Genomic DNA, 16,370 nt, shown 5'->3' with positions numbered 1-16,370 from the left:
CACATAGCCTACCGAAAGACCTGCAAAGAACTTGACCCAAGGATGTGTTACAACAGTTTACTGCTGAACAACACGTTGTTTATTTAAATGGAAAGCGTTGTTAACCCACACTTGAAAGGAAAAGCGAAGTTTGATAGGATAAGTCGTCAAGTGAAGTTTAAAAATGTTGCTGTGCAGGACGTTTGAACATATGTCAATTAACGCAAAGGTTAGATGTCAATCACCTTATCACCATACCCCTATAATTAACAGAAAAAAAACTTATACAAAACCTGTTAATCAAAACGAAAAACACTGAAAGAGATAGTAACAGAAGGGGCTCTTATAGAATTGACAGAACTCAACTGTCCAAAAACTTATTTAATGTGTAATATAAATTCAACGTTTGTCGTCTGAGCCTCGAGGTTAAATGTTGTATTGCAGCCAGCCACTAGATGGCAGTAGACACATGGAAGACTGACTGATGACTTTAAATTAATCTGTTGGGTAGGCAGCACTTGTACCTGTACATTGATGCTGTGAAAGGATTTGCGATTACATATAGTCCACCTTAGAGTATCCAGATGGATGCTTTATGTGCACGTGAGTGCAGTCTGTAGCACCAATGAGATCCTGGAGAATTTAATGTGATTTAACTAAGTTACTGATTCAAACAAACACTAATACATACATACATACCAGAATACATACCAGCAGTTCTGAAAAGGCTTATTATATATACCTTTCTTATTTCAGACCGTTGTAATGGCAGAGTGTTGGTGGTCTGCTCCTTTGACACTGTAAAGAAATGCAAGACACACAAAGTGAAACAGACCATTTGGGGTATATATATAATATCAGTGGCGTGCACACATAGACATCAGGTGGTGCTAAAGCACCACCAACTCTGCCCTTTATCATCGAAAGTGCCCTTTTGAAACTTCGATTTTTTTAATTATCATTTTAATGAGGTCGGTTTGAAATTATCTTTTGAAAACTTGAGCGATTAAAAACAATGCCCTGACATGAGCCACTACCTCGCACACACCCGACCTCTCTCTTCCTTTAACACCAGATGCGCTGCAGCAGCAGTTCAGTTCAGCGAGTGGAAGGAAGCGTCTTCAGCACAGCACACATGGTCACAGATAGACTTCTTCTCCCGTCCCCACCAGCCAGGTCACATACACATCAAGTCAAATCGTACCGTTTGCCCTCTAAGCCCAACATGAAATCATTTTGTTGTGCAGTAAAATGTCTCATACAGCACCAAACTACTAAGCATTTTTAGCCGACTGGTCACCTAGTCGCTCCAGCCCAAATCAATGATAGATAACGTGAGGACGACCACATACAAATAATTAAGGTAGAGTTTGCAAATCTATGTGTTAAGCTGAACGTCTTCTGTTGTATAGGTTTTGTTAGGCAACATAAAATAACACATTCATTTGTGAAAGAAGAAACGGGAAGTTCCCCATTACCAGTGAAAAATGCCCATCTGCATTCAGTAGCCTATAACTTCTTCTCGTACTTTTTGGTCTTTTTACTGTCTTAATTGTAGGCCTATATTGATGTACTAATTGCAAAATATATGCAACAATGCCTGCAGTCAGTGGAGGGTAAACAGAAGTTAACTGAATGACATGACGGTGTATAGTTAATATTGGATATGAATTTTAAATTTTATCAGTTCGCTGCATGACTTTTCTCCATTGAAAACTCACGTTTAGAGAACGTTACAAATAAAATGTCAAATTTCATTCAACATGTGCTTGTAATTTTTTTATAATGAAGTGTTCCACGTGCGCTAAAAAGTGCCCTTCACCCCCCCCCCCCCCCCCCCCTTCCCCGAGCACTTGCCCCCCAAAATGTCTGTGCACGCCACTGTATAATATATATATATATATATATTAGTGGTGGGCCATTAACGGCGTTTTTAATCTGTATGTGTATATATAAAAGCACCAGAGAGACATCAGCTGTTGCAGGCATTTCTTTATGCTGGAAATTTTTTTCCAGCAGATGTTGCTGTGGTCAAAAGCGCGGAGTTTTTTTTAGGTGACTATAATGATGAGATTAGACAAGCAGTTTCACATCTCAACTTTGAGTCTCTCAACACTGAGATAGCACATGAAGTTACAGTGAAGGGCACAAAATACAAAAAGAACATGTACATCTTGATTGGTGAACAAGAAGACCTTGTAGTGGGAAAAATTAAAGTAATTCTCATTCATGAGGGTTTAGAAATACATTTTATTACAGAGGAGCATCAGGCTGTGCGTCTTCCTGACATGGGTGCTTATAGTCTTAAACCATTATGGAAAATGTGTTGTGTTAACCACAAGAATCTGCTAGATTACTACCCCTTGCCTGAGTACATGGTGTGTGGCATGCCATTACTAATTCTTCACCATACCTTTCTGTCCTTGTACAAAGATGTCCCTCTTGATTGAAGACATAAAGGCCATCATTCTCAAGGATTTGCCCAATATTTCTGAAGAAACTTGTGGACAGCTGATCTCTATACTTCAGAATTGTGGAGTAGAAAATAAAGACGACCTACGATATGTACAACAAGAAGATATTTGTGAAGTCTTGCCAGTAATTCAACTCAGGAAACTACTAGAGGCCTTCAAATTGGGTAATGTAGACCTTAATATATCATAAGGGTGGATCAGTGGTTTTCAGTGCTGTTCTAGACTACACTGACTACAAAGATGGTTCAATTGTTCTGTAATAAAATGAATGGTTGTATGTAGAACATTTCATGCTTAAATTGTTCTTTGCATTACAAAATGGTTCTTCATATTGATGGGGAATGTGTTTTATGTAGTTCCACCTTTTGAAAATGGCTCCGAATATAAAACAGTTATCATCTATGCACTGGCTTGCACATTTTGGAGATTCCTCTGCTTGAACCACAAATTATTTAACTAATTACCATATTAACATGCTGTTTGAGTTTAAATGGGTGTGTTCAAGCAAGCAAAAATACTTTTAAATATTAAATACTATAAAAACTACTTCAGGACCACGATTGACAACCACATCATGTATTTTTGCTTAATGTATATCTAACAGTGTTGCGAATAACGCCGTTAAAAATAACGGCGTTAGGTAACGGCGTCATTTTGTCAGTAACGGGATAATATAATTAATTACTTTTCCTGTCGTTACAACGCCGTTGACGTTACTGGTCATTAGAAGCGGTGCGTTACTATATTGATATATAATAATCCGAGCGCAGTAATCCGAGCGTACCGCTACCCAGGCTAGTGAGGAGTAACAGATCTCGATAGGTCACAGTTCTCTAACACCTGTTTAACTTAACAAGTCAGTAAGCGATTGGCTAATGCAGCGTTATGGTAGCCAATCAGAGCCAGTGTTTTTACACGCGCGCCGAAATACTCCAAGTACGTATTCCTGCAGGCTGGATCAGCTCCAAATAGGAGGGACTAAACTCCAAACAGGCCGACCTTAACTCCAAATGGGCGTGGCCTTCTCTTAGATCCGTTGTTATTGGTCATATTGAGATTTGGAGGTTTTTTCAGATTTGGAGGTTTTTGCGGTACGACTTGTGGCAGCGGACAAGACAGTTGTTTGCAAGAGAGTTGTTTGCAAGAGAGTTGTTTGCAAGTCATTTGCTTGCCGGACAAGATGGTCGTAAGTAAAACAAATGTCTCAAAAGTTTAATGTATTTTTCATTGCTGTGAATGTCTTTGTTTTTGTCACATACAGTAATTGTTGCGTTTAGTTAATAATATTGTACAAGCCACGTTGCGGTCTTCGCTAAGATGAAATGATAATGTTAGCCTTGTTCGTTTACATGTTAAACGTATGAGCGGTTTAGGTTAATGTCGATGTGAGCATGCCTGTTTTCTTCTTGTTATCTACAGAGTCACGCGAGTATTACAAAAACCACTGAAAAACTTGTGTTGGATGGGCAGTGCAGTATATGTTCACTATATCACTGTCCACTTTGTGCGTCTAAGGTTTTTAAACCTTCTGATTGCATTACTGCTACGCGGCACATTGAGTCTCACAAGGGTCGATGTGTTTACCATGGAGGTAGTGAATAAATTACTTTGTGTTGGTTTTGGCCTGAACATATGTAAATTAATAATTAATATAAATGTTAAAATGTAGGCATTTATTAGTATTGTGTTTTTAAGTAGTGAATTAGTGAATTAGTTATGTTTTGTATATCTACTCTTTATGAGGAACTGATTTGTTTAGCTGTATTTCTCACATAGATTACTTTCTTTTTCCGCCCCCAGAGTTCACAATATACAAATGTCACCTGACATGTCGAAAAAGTCCACACTATCATTGTTATTGTTGTGGACAAACAATTATTAGAAAGATTTGCTACATGAAACATCTTACATCATGTAGTCCATGTTATGTCAAGATGTCTAAAATTTCATCTGAGGAACAGGTCTCTCCACCTGAGACACCAGGAAGCACTTGTGCCCCTCTACCCGGCACTCCAATAGGCTCTTCTGCCCCTCTACCTGGCACTCCAATAGGCCCTTCTGCCCCTCTACCTGGCACTCCAATAGGCCCTTCTGCCCCTCTACCTGGCACTCCAATAGGCCCTTCTGCCCCTCTACCTGGCACTCCAATAGGCCCTTCTGCCCCTCTACCCGTCACTCCAATAGGCCCTTCTGCCCCTCTACCTGGCACTCCAATAGGCCCTTCTGCCCCTCTACCTGGCACTCCAATAGGCCCTTCTGCCCCTCTACCTGGCACTCCAATAGGCCCTTCTGCCCCTCTACCTGGGACACAGAGAAGCCCCTCTGCTCCCCTACCCTGGACATTAAAAAGTCCTTTTACCTCTCCACCTGGGGAACCAAGAAGACCATTTGTCCCTCCACCTGCATCTGCAACAGCCAAAGAAATCCCTACAGATTTACATGTAGATCCCAGTAAGCAGTTAATGTTTCTCCCATCAAAAAATACTCAACCGATTCTGAAGAGTCAAAGTATCAGAAACAAAATTCAGTGTCCCCATTGTAACATCTCATTGTATTCCCAGAATTTCAAAAAGCATCTGAAAAGGAAACATGGGACAATGGTTAAAGACATAACTGCAGATACTTGTCTACGAAGTCAGTGCATTGACCCTGAGAGAGGAATCTTTGCTGTTACAAAAACCTTCCACGGGCCTCCAGTTCCAATCCATGTTGCACAGAAATTGTGGGGTTCAGATCTTCAGAATGCTTGTGAAGTTGATGAGTGCAATGTTAATATTGAGGTGGCTGTTAGGAGTGGGTGTAAAACATTTCGCTGTTGCCATCAGAGATCACTAGACTACTGCTGCTTGCAGGAAACCATGGAAAACTTGAAAGATGAGATCTTAACAGAAATGGTTTCCGCCAAGTGGTTTGGTGAAGCCAAAAAACTTCAGTGCCTTCAGAAGAAGAAAGAGGCAGCCCAGGAACAAGCTCCTTTGGCCGTATCTGTGAACATGGGCTCATCTACAAAGCACTATGTTTCTGTGTTTGAAAAAAAACAGTCCTACTATAGTCGGTTAGGGAGAGTGATGGTATGCTATGATGCAAAAGCAAACAGCTGGCACTGTCCGTGTGTCAAGGCAAAAATGTCCTGCCCACACAAATATGTAGCCAAGTGGCTGTTATTTCAAACCAAGAAACACCTGTTTAGGTCAGTACGTTCAACAGAACCACTAGAAGACTGGACAATTACTGATGTTCGTAATGAGGAAGAGTGCAGTGACAATGTGGAGGATTATGTATATCCACCTAAAGGCAAACATTTGGAGCGCATTGTTAGATACATCTTTCAGGAAAAAAAAGTTCCAGTTGACCTTCCTGCAGATGTAAAGAAACCAATCACTGATGCACCTCCTCATTCTCTAATTCCTGTTGAAGAGTTCTGCACTGAGTGTAAGGAGCAAGTTCCATTAAGTGACCCCATTCTTGTCACATCTAAGGCAAAGATAATTACGCTTACTAATGTTTTTGAAGGTAGGTAAATTGTTAAAGGAATTCTTCTTAACTTTTACATATGTTCTCATTAAGCAACCCTTACACAATGTTTGTTTGTTTGTTTATTTATTTAGGTATATCAACATTCTGTAAGAGTTGCTACAGGTGTGGAATGGTATACAGATATCAAGAATGGTCCCATGGCCTCCATAATTATAACGACCACATCATATTGGACTTTCATTTGTGTTTGTACTTGAGAGCCTCCCTTCAGGTAATATATTACTTGTTGTACTGTTCAATTCATATTGTTGTATGCTCACAGACTAAAATACTCTCTTACATTATGCATACACGGACTGGCCACTTCATTATAACCACCTCCATGTTTCTACACTTACCATGTAGAAGCACTATGTTGTTCTACTGTTATGTAGTACATCTGTTTCTCTGTATACTTTATTACCCTGTTCTTCAATCAGGACCCCACAGAGCTGAAATTGAAACTGTAATAGGAAGTAATTGGGGGGAAAAACTCACTTAAAAAGCAAGATAAGACCAAATACTGATATACAAAATACTGATAATCAGTTATGTCAGTGATTATTAAAACAATGCCTCAAAGGTTCTTGTATTTACAGAACACAAGAACTGCACAGGACCAACAAAGAACAGGTATTATGTGGGTGTTGTCAATGTAGTGACACTGACATGGCGCTGGTGTGAGTACATCAGACAGAGCAGTGCTGCTGCAGTTAAAAATCACTATCACTACTGGACTGAGAATGATCCAACACCCACATCATACCTGTTCTTTGTTGCTCCTCTGTTCTGTACAAATAATAACTTTTGTTTTGAGGCATTGTTTTAATAATCATTGCCATATAACTGATTATCAGTATGTTGTATATCAGTATATGGTCTTGCATTTTAAATGAGTTTTTCCAATTACTTCCTATAAAAACATTTGTTGGTTCTCCACATGTTTCCCAACACAGTCCCACAAGATATTTTTGAAATATATATTGTTTGTTAAAGTTTTTGCCTTTAAGTGCACAGACAGGATAAAACATAAAACACATTGTGACACCGTCTTGAAGTGAGCTTTTTATTGTTTGATTATCAGACACATAATGCTGCAGGAAGAGTGTTTGAGGCAATGGAGCTAACATCAGGCATGAAACTCCCTCCTCACAACAAATTGCTTCATGCCTACCTTCAGTTTGAGGCATTAACACAGCATGAATACACTTATGCATGTGTCAAATGTGGGCATCACCCAGCTGTTGTGGTAATGGATCTTCACAGAAAGGGTGTTTTTAACATGCCAGGTAGGAAAACAGTTTTTGTTTTTCAGTTCAGCTGAAGGCAGTTGCTGTCTGTATTCACAGCATATCAGTAATTTGGTTGATGTTTTGTTTTCTATAGTAAGTGAGATCCCAGCACCACCTCCTAATTACAATGGGGAAGTTAACCTGGAAGAATTTTGGAACTCTATTGCACTGGAAATGATTGCCCATGGATTTGTATCTAGTAAGTGGTGAATGCTGTTTGAAAAAATAATTTTCACATAAATGATTGTAAAAGCCAAGTCTTGGTAAAGATAAATTAATTTTTAATATGTAAAATATCAGTTTATGGTGGGGGTGTTAAATAGTCCCCCCAAAAATGTTTCATCATTCCACATACACACAGAAGGCCCATGTAAGTTCACTGGTGGATAGTCATTAAAATGGGCATATTTTCTTTGTGGGCATCACCTAACCCTAATTTCTAATTACCACAGGTGTCAAGAAATTCTACACACTCGATGTCTCTACAATTAACCATTTTATATCAAACTTCTCTGAATAGCATTTCAGACACTAAACGATGCAGAACAAAATAATGGAATCTTCTTTAAACGCTGTAATGTTCTGTTTGATAAACAGGCACACTGCAGAACCCCTTTGTGGTTCATCCAACATATGCATACTGGGCACCATGGATTGGACCTCACACACGAAGGTGCAATGATGTTCTCAACACAGAATGGGAAAAAGTCCACCATTCTGTAAACCCAGCAGAAATGGCAGATTTAGATGTCTCAGAGGACCGGCTTCTCAATGAAGTTTTAAACCTCAAAGTTAGTAAGCTTATAACATTTTGAGCATTTAGTTGACAGAGCTTTGTGTGTGCCACTGACACTTTTTTTTATAACAGGTAGACGATGTGAGAAAGCTGTGTAGATCGAGTGGTGTGGATCCATCGGGTTCCAAAATGGATCTTGTTCTTCGACTTCGGGAGGAAATCAAAAGCAGAAATGCTTATGACAAACTTTTTGAAAAGGTTTGGGGAGCTTCAGGTAAGGTGTTCTACTTAAAATAAATAAAAAAAAATATATATATATATATATATATATATATAATTTTACCAACAAACCATTAAACAATTATATTAATTAACTATATTCTTTAATTGTTGAAGTTTTGTAAGCCAGTGTTTTTTCACTTAGCAGAACTTAACATTGCAGAGTTAATTTGTGTTTAATGTGAGGCCAAATATCTCTATAGGGTTTAAATCAGGACTCTTACCAGCCCAGAACAATGGATAAAATCAATATATTTTGGGCTTGCTCCAGTTTTCCCCACAGCAATGTGTATGTTACATTCATCATCTTTTGAACCATTTGTATTTATTGTATACGTTTCCCCTTAGGTGGCTGGGCTACTATTATGTGTCCTTGTGGCATTGTGTACAGCGTGAAATTTAACATGAGAGCTGAAAGTCCAAGGGACTATATGGATTTGTTACTGTCATGGAAGTATATGCCTAATGTAACAGTCTATGACTTTGCGAGGGGATTAGCAACTCATGGCAACTTGAGAGTTCCAGAAATGCTGCCATTTACTCCCAACGAGGGAAGATTGTTAAGCCCAACAGAAGAAAATCTTCAGCTTGCAAATGAGGAAAAAATCAAAGTACATCTTTCTTGGCTTAAAGAAAAGAAGAAGATTCCTGATGATGGTGGCCACCCCTTAACTGGTTCTTCTGACCACTATGTTTTGTATGATACCCTTCATGAATCAAACTCTAAAGATAGTAAAGATGTTTTAAGAAGGATCGCTCTTGTGCCAGAGCTTGCAGGATGGATGAACAGTCAAGTGGCAGAGCAACTTTTTTCACAAATGGAAAGAAACAATTATTTTCTCAATATGATGGCTCCAAGTGTGCAGATATTCCTGATTAGAAACATTATCCATCACAGGAACCAACTACAAAACAAACAGACAACTGAACATGTCCAAAAAGCAATGGGAAATGCCAAAGTCACTGTAAACACATTTGGGCAAGCTGTCATTTGCAAGGAAAGCTCATCATTGAGAAGCATTCCATGTAATGGTAAGTTCTAAATTCAAGTCTTCAAATGAAAATTACTTAAAATTAAATTCCAGTGTGTGCATAGAATCAAAGATTCTTTTCCACTTTTTAGGTGCAACTTTGCAAACACTTTCCACAGATCAAAAGAGAATTCCTGGGGCAGATGCATGCAAGATTTTGGAAACAAAAGAAGAAAGACGTGAGTGGCAATTTCTGAAGTGATAAAAATATGTATTGTGTATCTAATCTACACAGTTGAATAGCACACACAAGATGATTGCAAAAGGTGAGTGATTAAAAAGAAATAATTAAAAATGTATATATCTGATGCAACTGCTGATCGTATGTTATAGATAAACATTCCTGGATAAACAAGGACATGCTTCCAAGTCGAGCAGTGTGGGGGCAGCCACTACACCCACAATGCCAGAAAATGGTCATTATTGATTTTTATCAATATTTTTATTTATCAATATATATCAATATTTTATTTTTATTATCGTATTTTTTAATGAAATTTGCATTTATGTATTTGTTTAACTTTAGGGACTTTAAAAATGGTAATTCCCTTTTTTAATCTTTTTTTTAGATTACATATGCATTAGACCCCACAAAACACCCAAGTGAACAAATTGCCAGGGTGGGGTCAACTGTCTTGACACGTTCAGATTTTTGGACACTAGGACTGCCAAAATGTCTTGAAGCAACGGTATTAATACTGTGAATAAAGATAACAAAAACATGAATAAATAGTATTTTTTTTTCTTATTGTAATTTTAAACTTTTTTCCCCTAGATTGCCAATTGCTGCTTCAGATTTATAGAACAAACAGCTTTTCGCCTGGTAAGTGTCTAAACAGTTCCTTTATTCATGACACATAATAAATGCTGACATGTATGTAATTATGTATACATCATTTTTCCTCTTGTTATAGGATATAGATATTTTTATTGCAGACTCTTATGTAGTGGCAACCTGGCTGCCACCTCTTTGTGCAGATCCGCAGTTATCCTTTCCTGTGAGTCTTCATGCAGTGCATTTCCAGATTTTTTATTATTATTTGACAATTTTTTGTGTATTTGTCAAATTTCTGAATTAAATTAATGTTAATTATTGATTTAACAGGCTGACCTCACCCAAAAAGACATGGTGGCATTTCCCTCTTGGATGCCTGGGCACTGGGTGCTATGTGTAAGTGATGTGCGTTTTGTACCTATGTAACCTTTTAAATAAATATTTTAAGAATTTTAATTACTGTAGTTTGATTGTCAAATTAAATACATGGTGTACTTTGTCATTGGCACAGTGGTCAGGTGGCGGTACTGCCTTTTCCATGTTTACTGTAATATTACATACACAACATGTGCTACATCCCAGGTGTTCAACCATATTAATAGAATGCCAGTGTGGCTGCAGGTTTTCATTGAACTCAACACACCTTATTCCACTCAGCTGGTCTCACTCAAACAGTTATACTTGTGTGCTCATGTTTTGTTGGCCATTTGTGAATAAAATAGTGAATTCCTGCCATATATCTTTTGTGAAAATTGTATGGAAGAACGTGTATATGCATTTTGCAGATTATGAAACCAAAGGAGAGAGAAATATATTTTCTTGACCCTATTGAGCAAGATGTGTTTGGCCAGCACCTTACAATATTCAGGTTTATTCAAGTGTTCTGTATGTGTTCTGAGATTACAGTAGTTCTGTTTTAAACTGTAATCTCTCTCTTTTTTTTTTTTTTTTGTTCTGTAGTAGCAATACCAATGTCCTATGTGAAATTGGAGATATTAACATCTATAGTTCAACAGTATGGCATAATTAATAATGATTTGATCACTAAAGCTTGCATAGTGATGTATATTGTCCAAATGATTTTTTAATAGAAAGATAGCAAAGATGATTGATAACCGAAAATGGACAGAGAAAACTGCAGATTCATTTGAGGTAAAAAATATTTAACGTTCAAATTAAAATCTACTTGTGGTCAATAATGGGCTGTGATGGTTAATTTGGTTGCTTCTACATATATCAAACCTAACAGGGAATCCCAAGACAAACAAGGGGCAACAGCTGTGGTATATATATGCTTATGGTAGGTAGACTGGTGAAAGTTGTCTAAACTTTGTATCTCATTAGGCTTGCTTGTTTAATGCAGGATTCCCTGACTAGTATTTAATTCAAAACATACTTTTTTTTGTACTGTCAGTATACTCTGTACATTGCACTGGGTCAGGAGTTTGACTTTACAGAAGTAAGTCATTAATTAATCTAATTTATTTAATTCAAAATTCCATTCAGTTCATTGTTATGAAGTGAATGATTATTCTTTTCATTGTGTTGCTGTTTTATTGTTGCTCAGGAGGACATGCCTTTGCTTAGGAGATGGTGGTGTGCTTTGCTAATAGGGAACTTTCCTGCACAAATGTAGGTATATTTTCATGTCTTCTTAAATTACTTTGCGCTATACATGCATCGTCACCTTTTGTGTGTATGTTTTTTCTGCAAAAGGCTGCAACATTCTGGATTTTGCAAAAGAGAAGATGGACAAGACGGACCTCCTAGTAAGAAACAGAAATTCCAGCAAGACACCGATGAAGCTGGTATAATAACACACATGCACACAGGACCGTAGGTCACTACAAATGTATGTTCTTGTTTTTTAAGTACGATGTATAATTAACTTGAAACGTTTTATTTTTTATTTATGTGACTTAAATTATGTATGTACATATATTTATATACAGATGCAAGAGAAATGGAGGACGCATCAAAAGAGGATGACCTTGCAAAAGAAACATCATTCCTACAGGTTGCAAAAAACTTTTATAAAGCCTGAAAATAATTGTATTGGCATACATTTTACAGGTGCATGCCAAGAAATTAGAATTCCATCGAAAAGTGACTTTAATTCAAAACATGAAACTCCAATAGGTTCATTACAAACGGAGAGATCTATTTCAAGCGTTTATTTCTTTTAATGTTGATTATGGCTTATAGGTAATGATAATCCAAAAATCAGTATCTTAAGAAAATGTCAATATTATATAAGACCAATTAAAAAATGATTTTTAATACAGAAATGTTATTCTACTGAAGTATGTACAGTATATGCACTCAGTACTTGGTCGGGGCTCCTTTTGCATAAATTACTGCATCAGTGCACCGTAGCATGGAAGCGATCAGTCTCTGGCACTGCTGAGGTGGAAGCAAAGATTGCTTTGATGGTGGCCTTCAGTTCATCTGCAGTGTTTGGTCTGGAGTCTCTCATATTCCTCTTCAGAGATAGATTCTCTATAGGGCTTATGTCAGTTTGCTGGCCAATCAAGCAGCACAGTGATACTATGAATACCAGGTATTGATACTTTTGGCTGTGGACAGGTGCTAAGTCCTGCTGGAAAATGAAACTGTTTCCATCCTGGTAGATGGCTGCACTGACTTAGAACTTGATATAACAGAGTGGGCCAACACCGGATGACATGGCTCCACAAACCATAACTGATTGTGGAAACCTCACACTGGGGCTCCAGCAGCTTGGGTTGTGTACCTCTCCACTCTTCCTCCAGACTCTGGGCCTTGATTTCCAAATGAAATGCAAAATTAATTTTCATCTGAAAACAGGACCACTGAGCAACAGTCCAGTCCTCATTATCCTTAGTCCAGATAAGGCACTTCTGAGCTTGTCTCTAGGTCATGAGTGTCTTGACCCAAAGCATGTGATAGATGTAGCCCATGTCCAGGATATGTCTGTGTGTGCCTTTCTACCACACTTTTTCCTTCCACTCAACTTTCTATTAATCTGCATGGATACAGCACTGTCCAGTCAGCAGTCTGTCCCCTGGTTGTGTAGCTACTGAACCAACAGAGCAACATTTAAAGGCTTAGGAAGTCTTGGCAGGTGTTATGCGTTAATTAGCTAATTAGAGTGTGTCACCATGACAATATTGAACTTTCAAAATATTCTAATTTCCTGAGATACTGACTGGGTTTTTATTGACCTCAGCATTAAAATAACACTTTGCATAGACTCTGTTTGTAATGAATCTACATATTATGAGTTTCACATTCAGCTGAATTACTGTAATAACTTGTCAATGAAATTCAAATTTATGAAGGTGCACCTGTATGTATGTGCAAATTCATGTTCCCTCTCTCTTCTGCTCTGGGCTCTCGCTCTAGCTCCCTGTTGAGATCTTGACACAGATACTGCAAGAGGTGATCCTGGCAGAGGGTGATTCTGCATACATGAATCTTTCTTTGGTGTGCAAAAGATTCAGGGATGTTGTTGGTGATGCCCGATTTAAGCGAGAGGCCCACTTTTCCTGGCTGGATAGTAAGTGCAATGCATGTAGATTTTATAATAATGTAATCAAAACAATAAGTGATATTAACTCTCATGAAACATCTACCTCTACTTTACTGCTATCATCTACTACAGGCATTGTCAACTGGAAAAAATTCTCCAGAGAATTTTGCGAGGAATATAGGGTAAACTACAGCATCTCTGAATGCCTGAATTGCAAGTCCCTCTTCAAGGCATGTCCACCAGGTTACAGGGGAAGAGGCAAACGAGGAGAAGTGCAGGGATTTTATTCCACTGTGGACTGGTGGGACTTCTGTTGCCAGGATTGCTTTTTTGAAGCAGGAGGTCATTTCTAAAAGGTCTGTTGTTGAAGTTGTGGTTTTGTTGACCTCACGTTTTTAACTTTAGTGTTTCCGGTCTAAAAAGACCGGTCTGTTTTAACACAAAAAAAATTGATCAGATCAGAGTGGGCCTTGCAAACATAGGCATAACATGTGTGTGTGTCTGTATGTGTCTGTGTGAGTGAGTGAGTGAGTGAGTGAGTGAGTGAGTGAGTGAGTGAGTGAGTGAGTGAGTGAGTGAGTGATAGAGTGATAGAGTGAGTGAGTGATAGAGTGAGTGAGTGAGTGAGTGAGTGAGTGAGTGAGTGAGTGAGTGAGTGAGTGAGTGAGTGAGAGATATAGTGATATAGTGATAGAGTGAGTGAGTGAGTGAGTGAGTGAGTGAGTGAGTGAGAGAGTGAGAGAGTGAGTGATATAGTGATATAGTGATAGAGTGATAGAGTGAGTGAGTGAGTGAGTGAGAGATATAGTGATATAGTGATAGAGTGAGTGATATAGTGATAGAGTGATATAGTGAGTGATATAGTGATAGAGTGAGTGATAGAGTGAGTGATAGAGTGAGTGAGTGAGTGAGTGAGAGAGTGAGTGATATAGTGATAGAGTGATAGAGTGAGTGATATAGTGATAGAGTGATATAGTGATAGAGTGAGTGATATAGTGAGTGAGTGATATAGTGATAGAGTGATATAGTGATTGAGTGAGTGAGTGAGTGAGAGAGTGAGAGAGTGAGTGATATAGTGATAGAGTGAGTGAGTGATATAGTGATAGAGTGAGTGATATAGTGAGAGAGTGAGAGAGTGAGAGTGAGTGAGTGAGAGAGTGAGTGAGAGAGTGAGTGAGAGAGTGAGTGAGAGTGAGTGAGTGAGAGAGTGAGTGAGTGAGAGAGTGAGTGAGAGAGTGAGTGAGAGAGTGAGAGAGAGTGAGAGTGAGAGAGTGAGTGAGAGAGTGAGTGAGTGAGTGAGAGAGTGAGTGAGTGAGTGAGAGAGTGAGTGAGAGAGTGAGTGAGTGAGTGAGAGAGTGAGTGAGAGAGTGAGTGAGTGAGAGAGTGAGTGAGTGATAGAGTGAGTGATAGAGTGAGTGATAGAGTGAGTGAGTGATGAATATATTCTGAATACCCATTCATTTCCTGTGACGGTCACGTTTGACAACACAGATGTAAAACGTTGGTTTAAAACACTCAAAATTCAATGAAAAAGATGATCATCACTTTTATATGTTCCAGTGCATAGTGTGGAGGATGGCATAAGGCCTTGCAGCAATCAGATGTAAAACACAATATTTATGAGTGGTTTAAGTTGTAAATCGGTCAGATTTGACCCGAACACGACAGGAGGGTTACAGGAGCATGTTGAGTCGTGAAGAGTGGCAGGCTCTCCTTGTTTATTCTCCCTTTTGGGTGATTTCATTATATATCAGCACTCCTTTAGAAGCATTGTTAGACTGCCCTTGCTCCTGTGTGGGGTGATTGTTTCTTTGTTTTGCTTGGTTGTTGTATGTTGGTGATGTAGTATTTTGGTTATCATGTATTTGTTGTTAAAGTTATAAATAAGTTCGTTAACACCTGGTAGTGTAGGCTGCTGATTATTTTATTGTTTCGGTTTTCTTTTCCTTTTTTCAGCGTGGGCCTACCTGAAGCTCAGTCGGTGCTTGTAACATCTTGCATTTAATACATTCAATTAAATATATATATATTTTGAAACTGCTAAGTTGTTGATGGTTTCTCGTTATTAATTCACTCATCAAGGCAACTTTCTATCATTCTTTAATTTATTTTTCCTGTTAACCGCCTGACCTAGACCGAGCGGTAACAGTTGTCTTTGTCAAAGATAATACAATAACACAACAACATCACAAATTTTTTTTTTGTGCTATAGTTAGTTACTTAAATCAGGATAGCATTTAGTCCTATGTTTTTGCTTTAGCGAACCGTACAATACTATTAAATATAAATACATTTACATGGTGTACCTATTTTCTTGATGCTATGAAATGTTTGATTTTAAATGTAAGTAATAGTGTTATGCACAGCAAATACAGAATGCCTACATGCACATAGTAATTGTTCGTTCTTGTGTAAAACCAAAAACTTAATGGGACCTTGCATTCAAATTAAATGCAAACCATAAATGTTCATTTATGAAAAGAGATGGGAGAGAACATTCCAGAGGGAATGACTACCCAGCCTTGCAGAATAAGTCCCTCCTTGCATGGCACAACCGTCTCTAGTCTGCACAATGAAGAAAGAGGTAGGGTAGCATAAAGAACCATTTCTCAATAAAATGTTCTTGTTATACAAAAAGTTGATGACAATGCGTTTGTTGACTAATGTCCATAAATGATATAAATCATTGGTTTCTGATGCATACCAATTGATCACGAGCTGAATTAATTAAAATGAATTTAAAATTAGTATTCTGCCTTCCTCCCGAAGACGGCCCC

The 16,370-nt window shown here is 38.2% G+C and overlaps 1 protein-coding gene across 1 annotated transcript; it reads left to right on the top strand.

Moving 5' to 3' along the window:
- Nucleotides 1-4,387: 4,387 nt before the first annotated feature.
- Nucleotides 4,388-14,339, top strand: LOC143488711 (uncharacterized). Its single transcript, XM_076987561.1, has 22 exons — nt 4,388-5,966; nt 6,062-6,201; nt 7,054-7,258; nt 7,356-7,460; nt 7,859-8,052; nt 8,130-8,271; nt 8,625-9,308; nt 9,400-9,486; nt 9,641-9,723; nt 9,877-9,996; nt 10,083-10,130; nt 10,222-10,305; nt 10,413-10,478; nt 10,868-10,950; nt 11,174-11,234; nt 11,332-11,382; nt 11,497-11,541; nt 11,650-11,714; nt 11,799-11,890; nt 12,035-12,099; nt 13,467-13,620; nt 13,726-14,339. The coding sequence occupies exons 1-22, from the start codon at nt 4,388-4,390 to the stop codon at nt 13,944-13,946; spliced, it is 4,374 nt and encodes a 1,457-aa protein (XP_076843676.1). The 3' UTR covers nt 13,947-14,339.
- Nucleotides 14,340-16,370: the final 2,031 nt, after the last annotated feature.

Source organism: Brachyhypopomus gauderio, unplaced genomic scaffold (genome assembly GCF_052324685.1).
Source record: "Brachyhypopomus gauderio isolate BG-103 unplaced genomic scaffold, BGAUD_0.2 sc54, whole genome shotgun sequence".
In the NCBI taxonomy this organism is placed as follows: Eukaryota; Metazoa; Chordata; class Actinopteri; order Gymnotiformes; family Hypopomidae; genus Brachyhypopomus; species Brachyhypopomus gauderio.
This window is presented reverse-complemented; position numbering and strand designations above follow the sequence as displayed.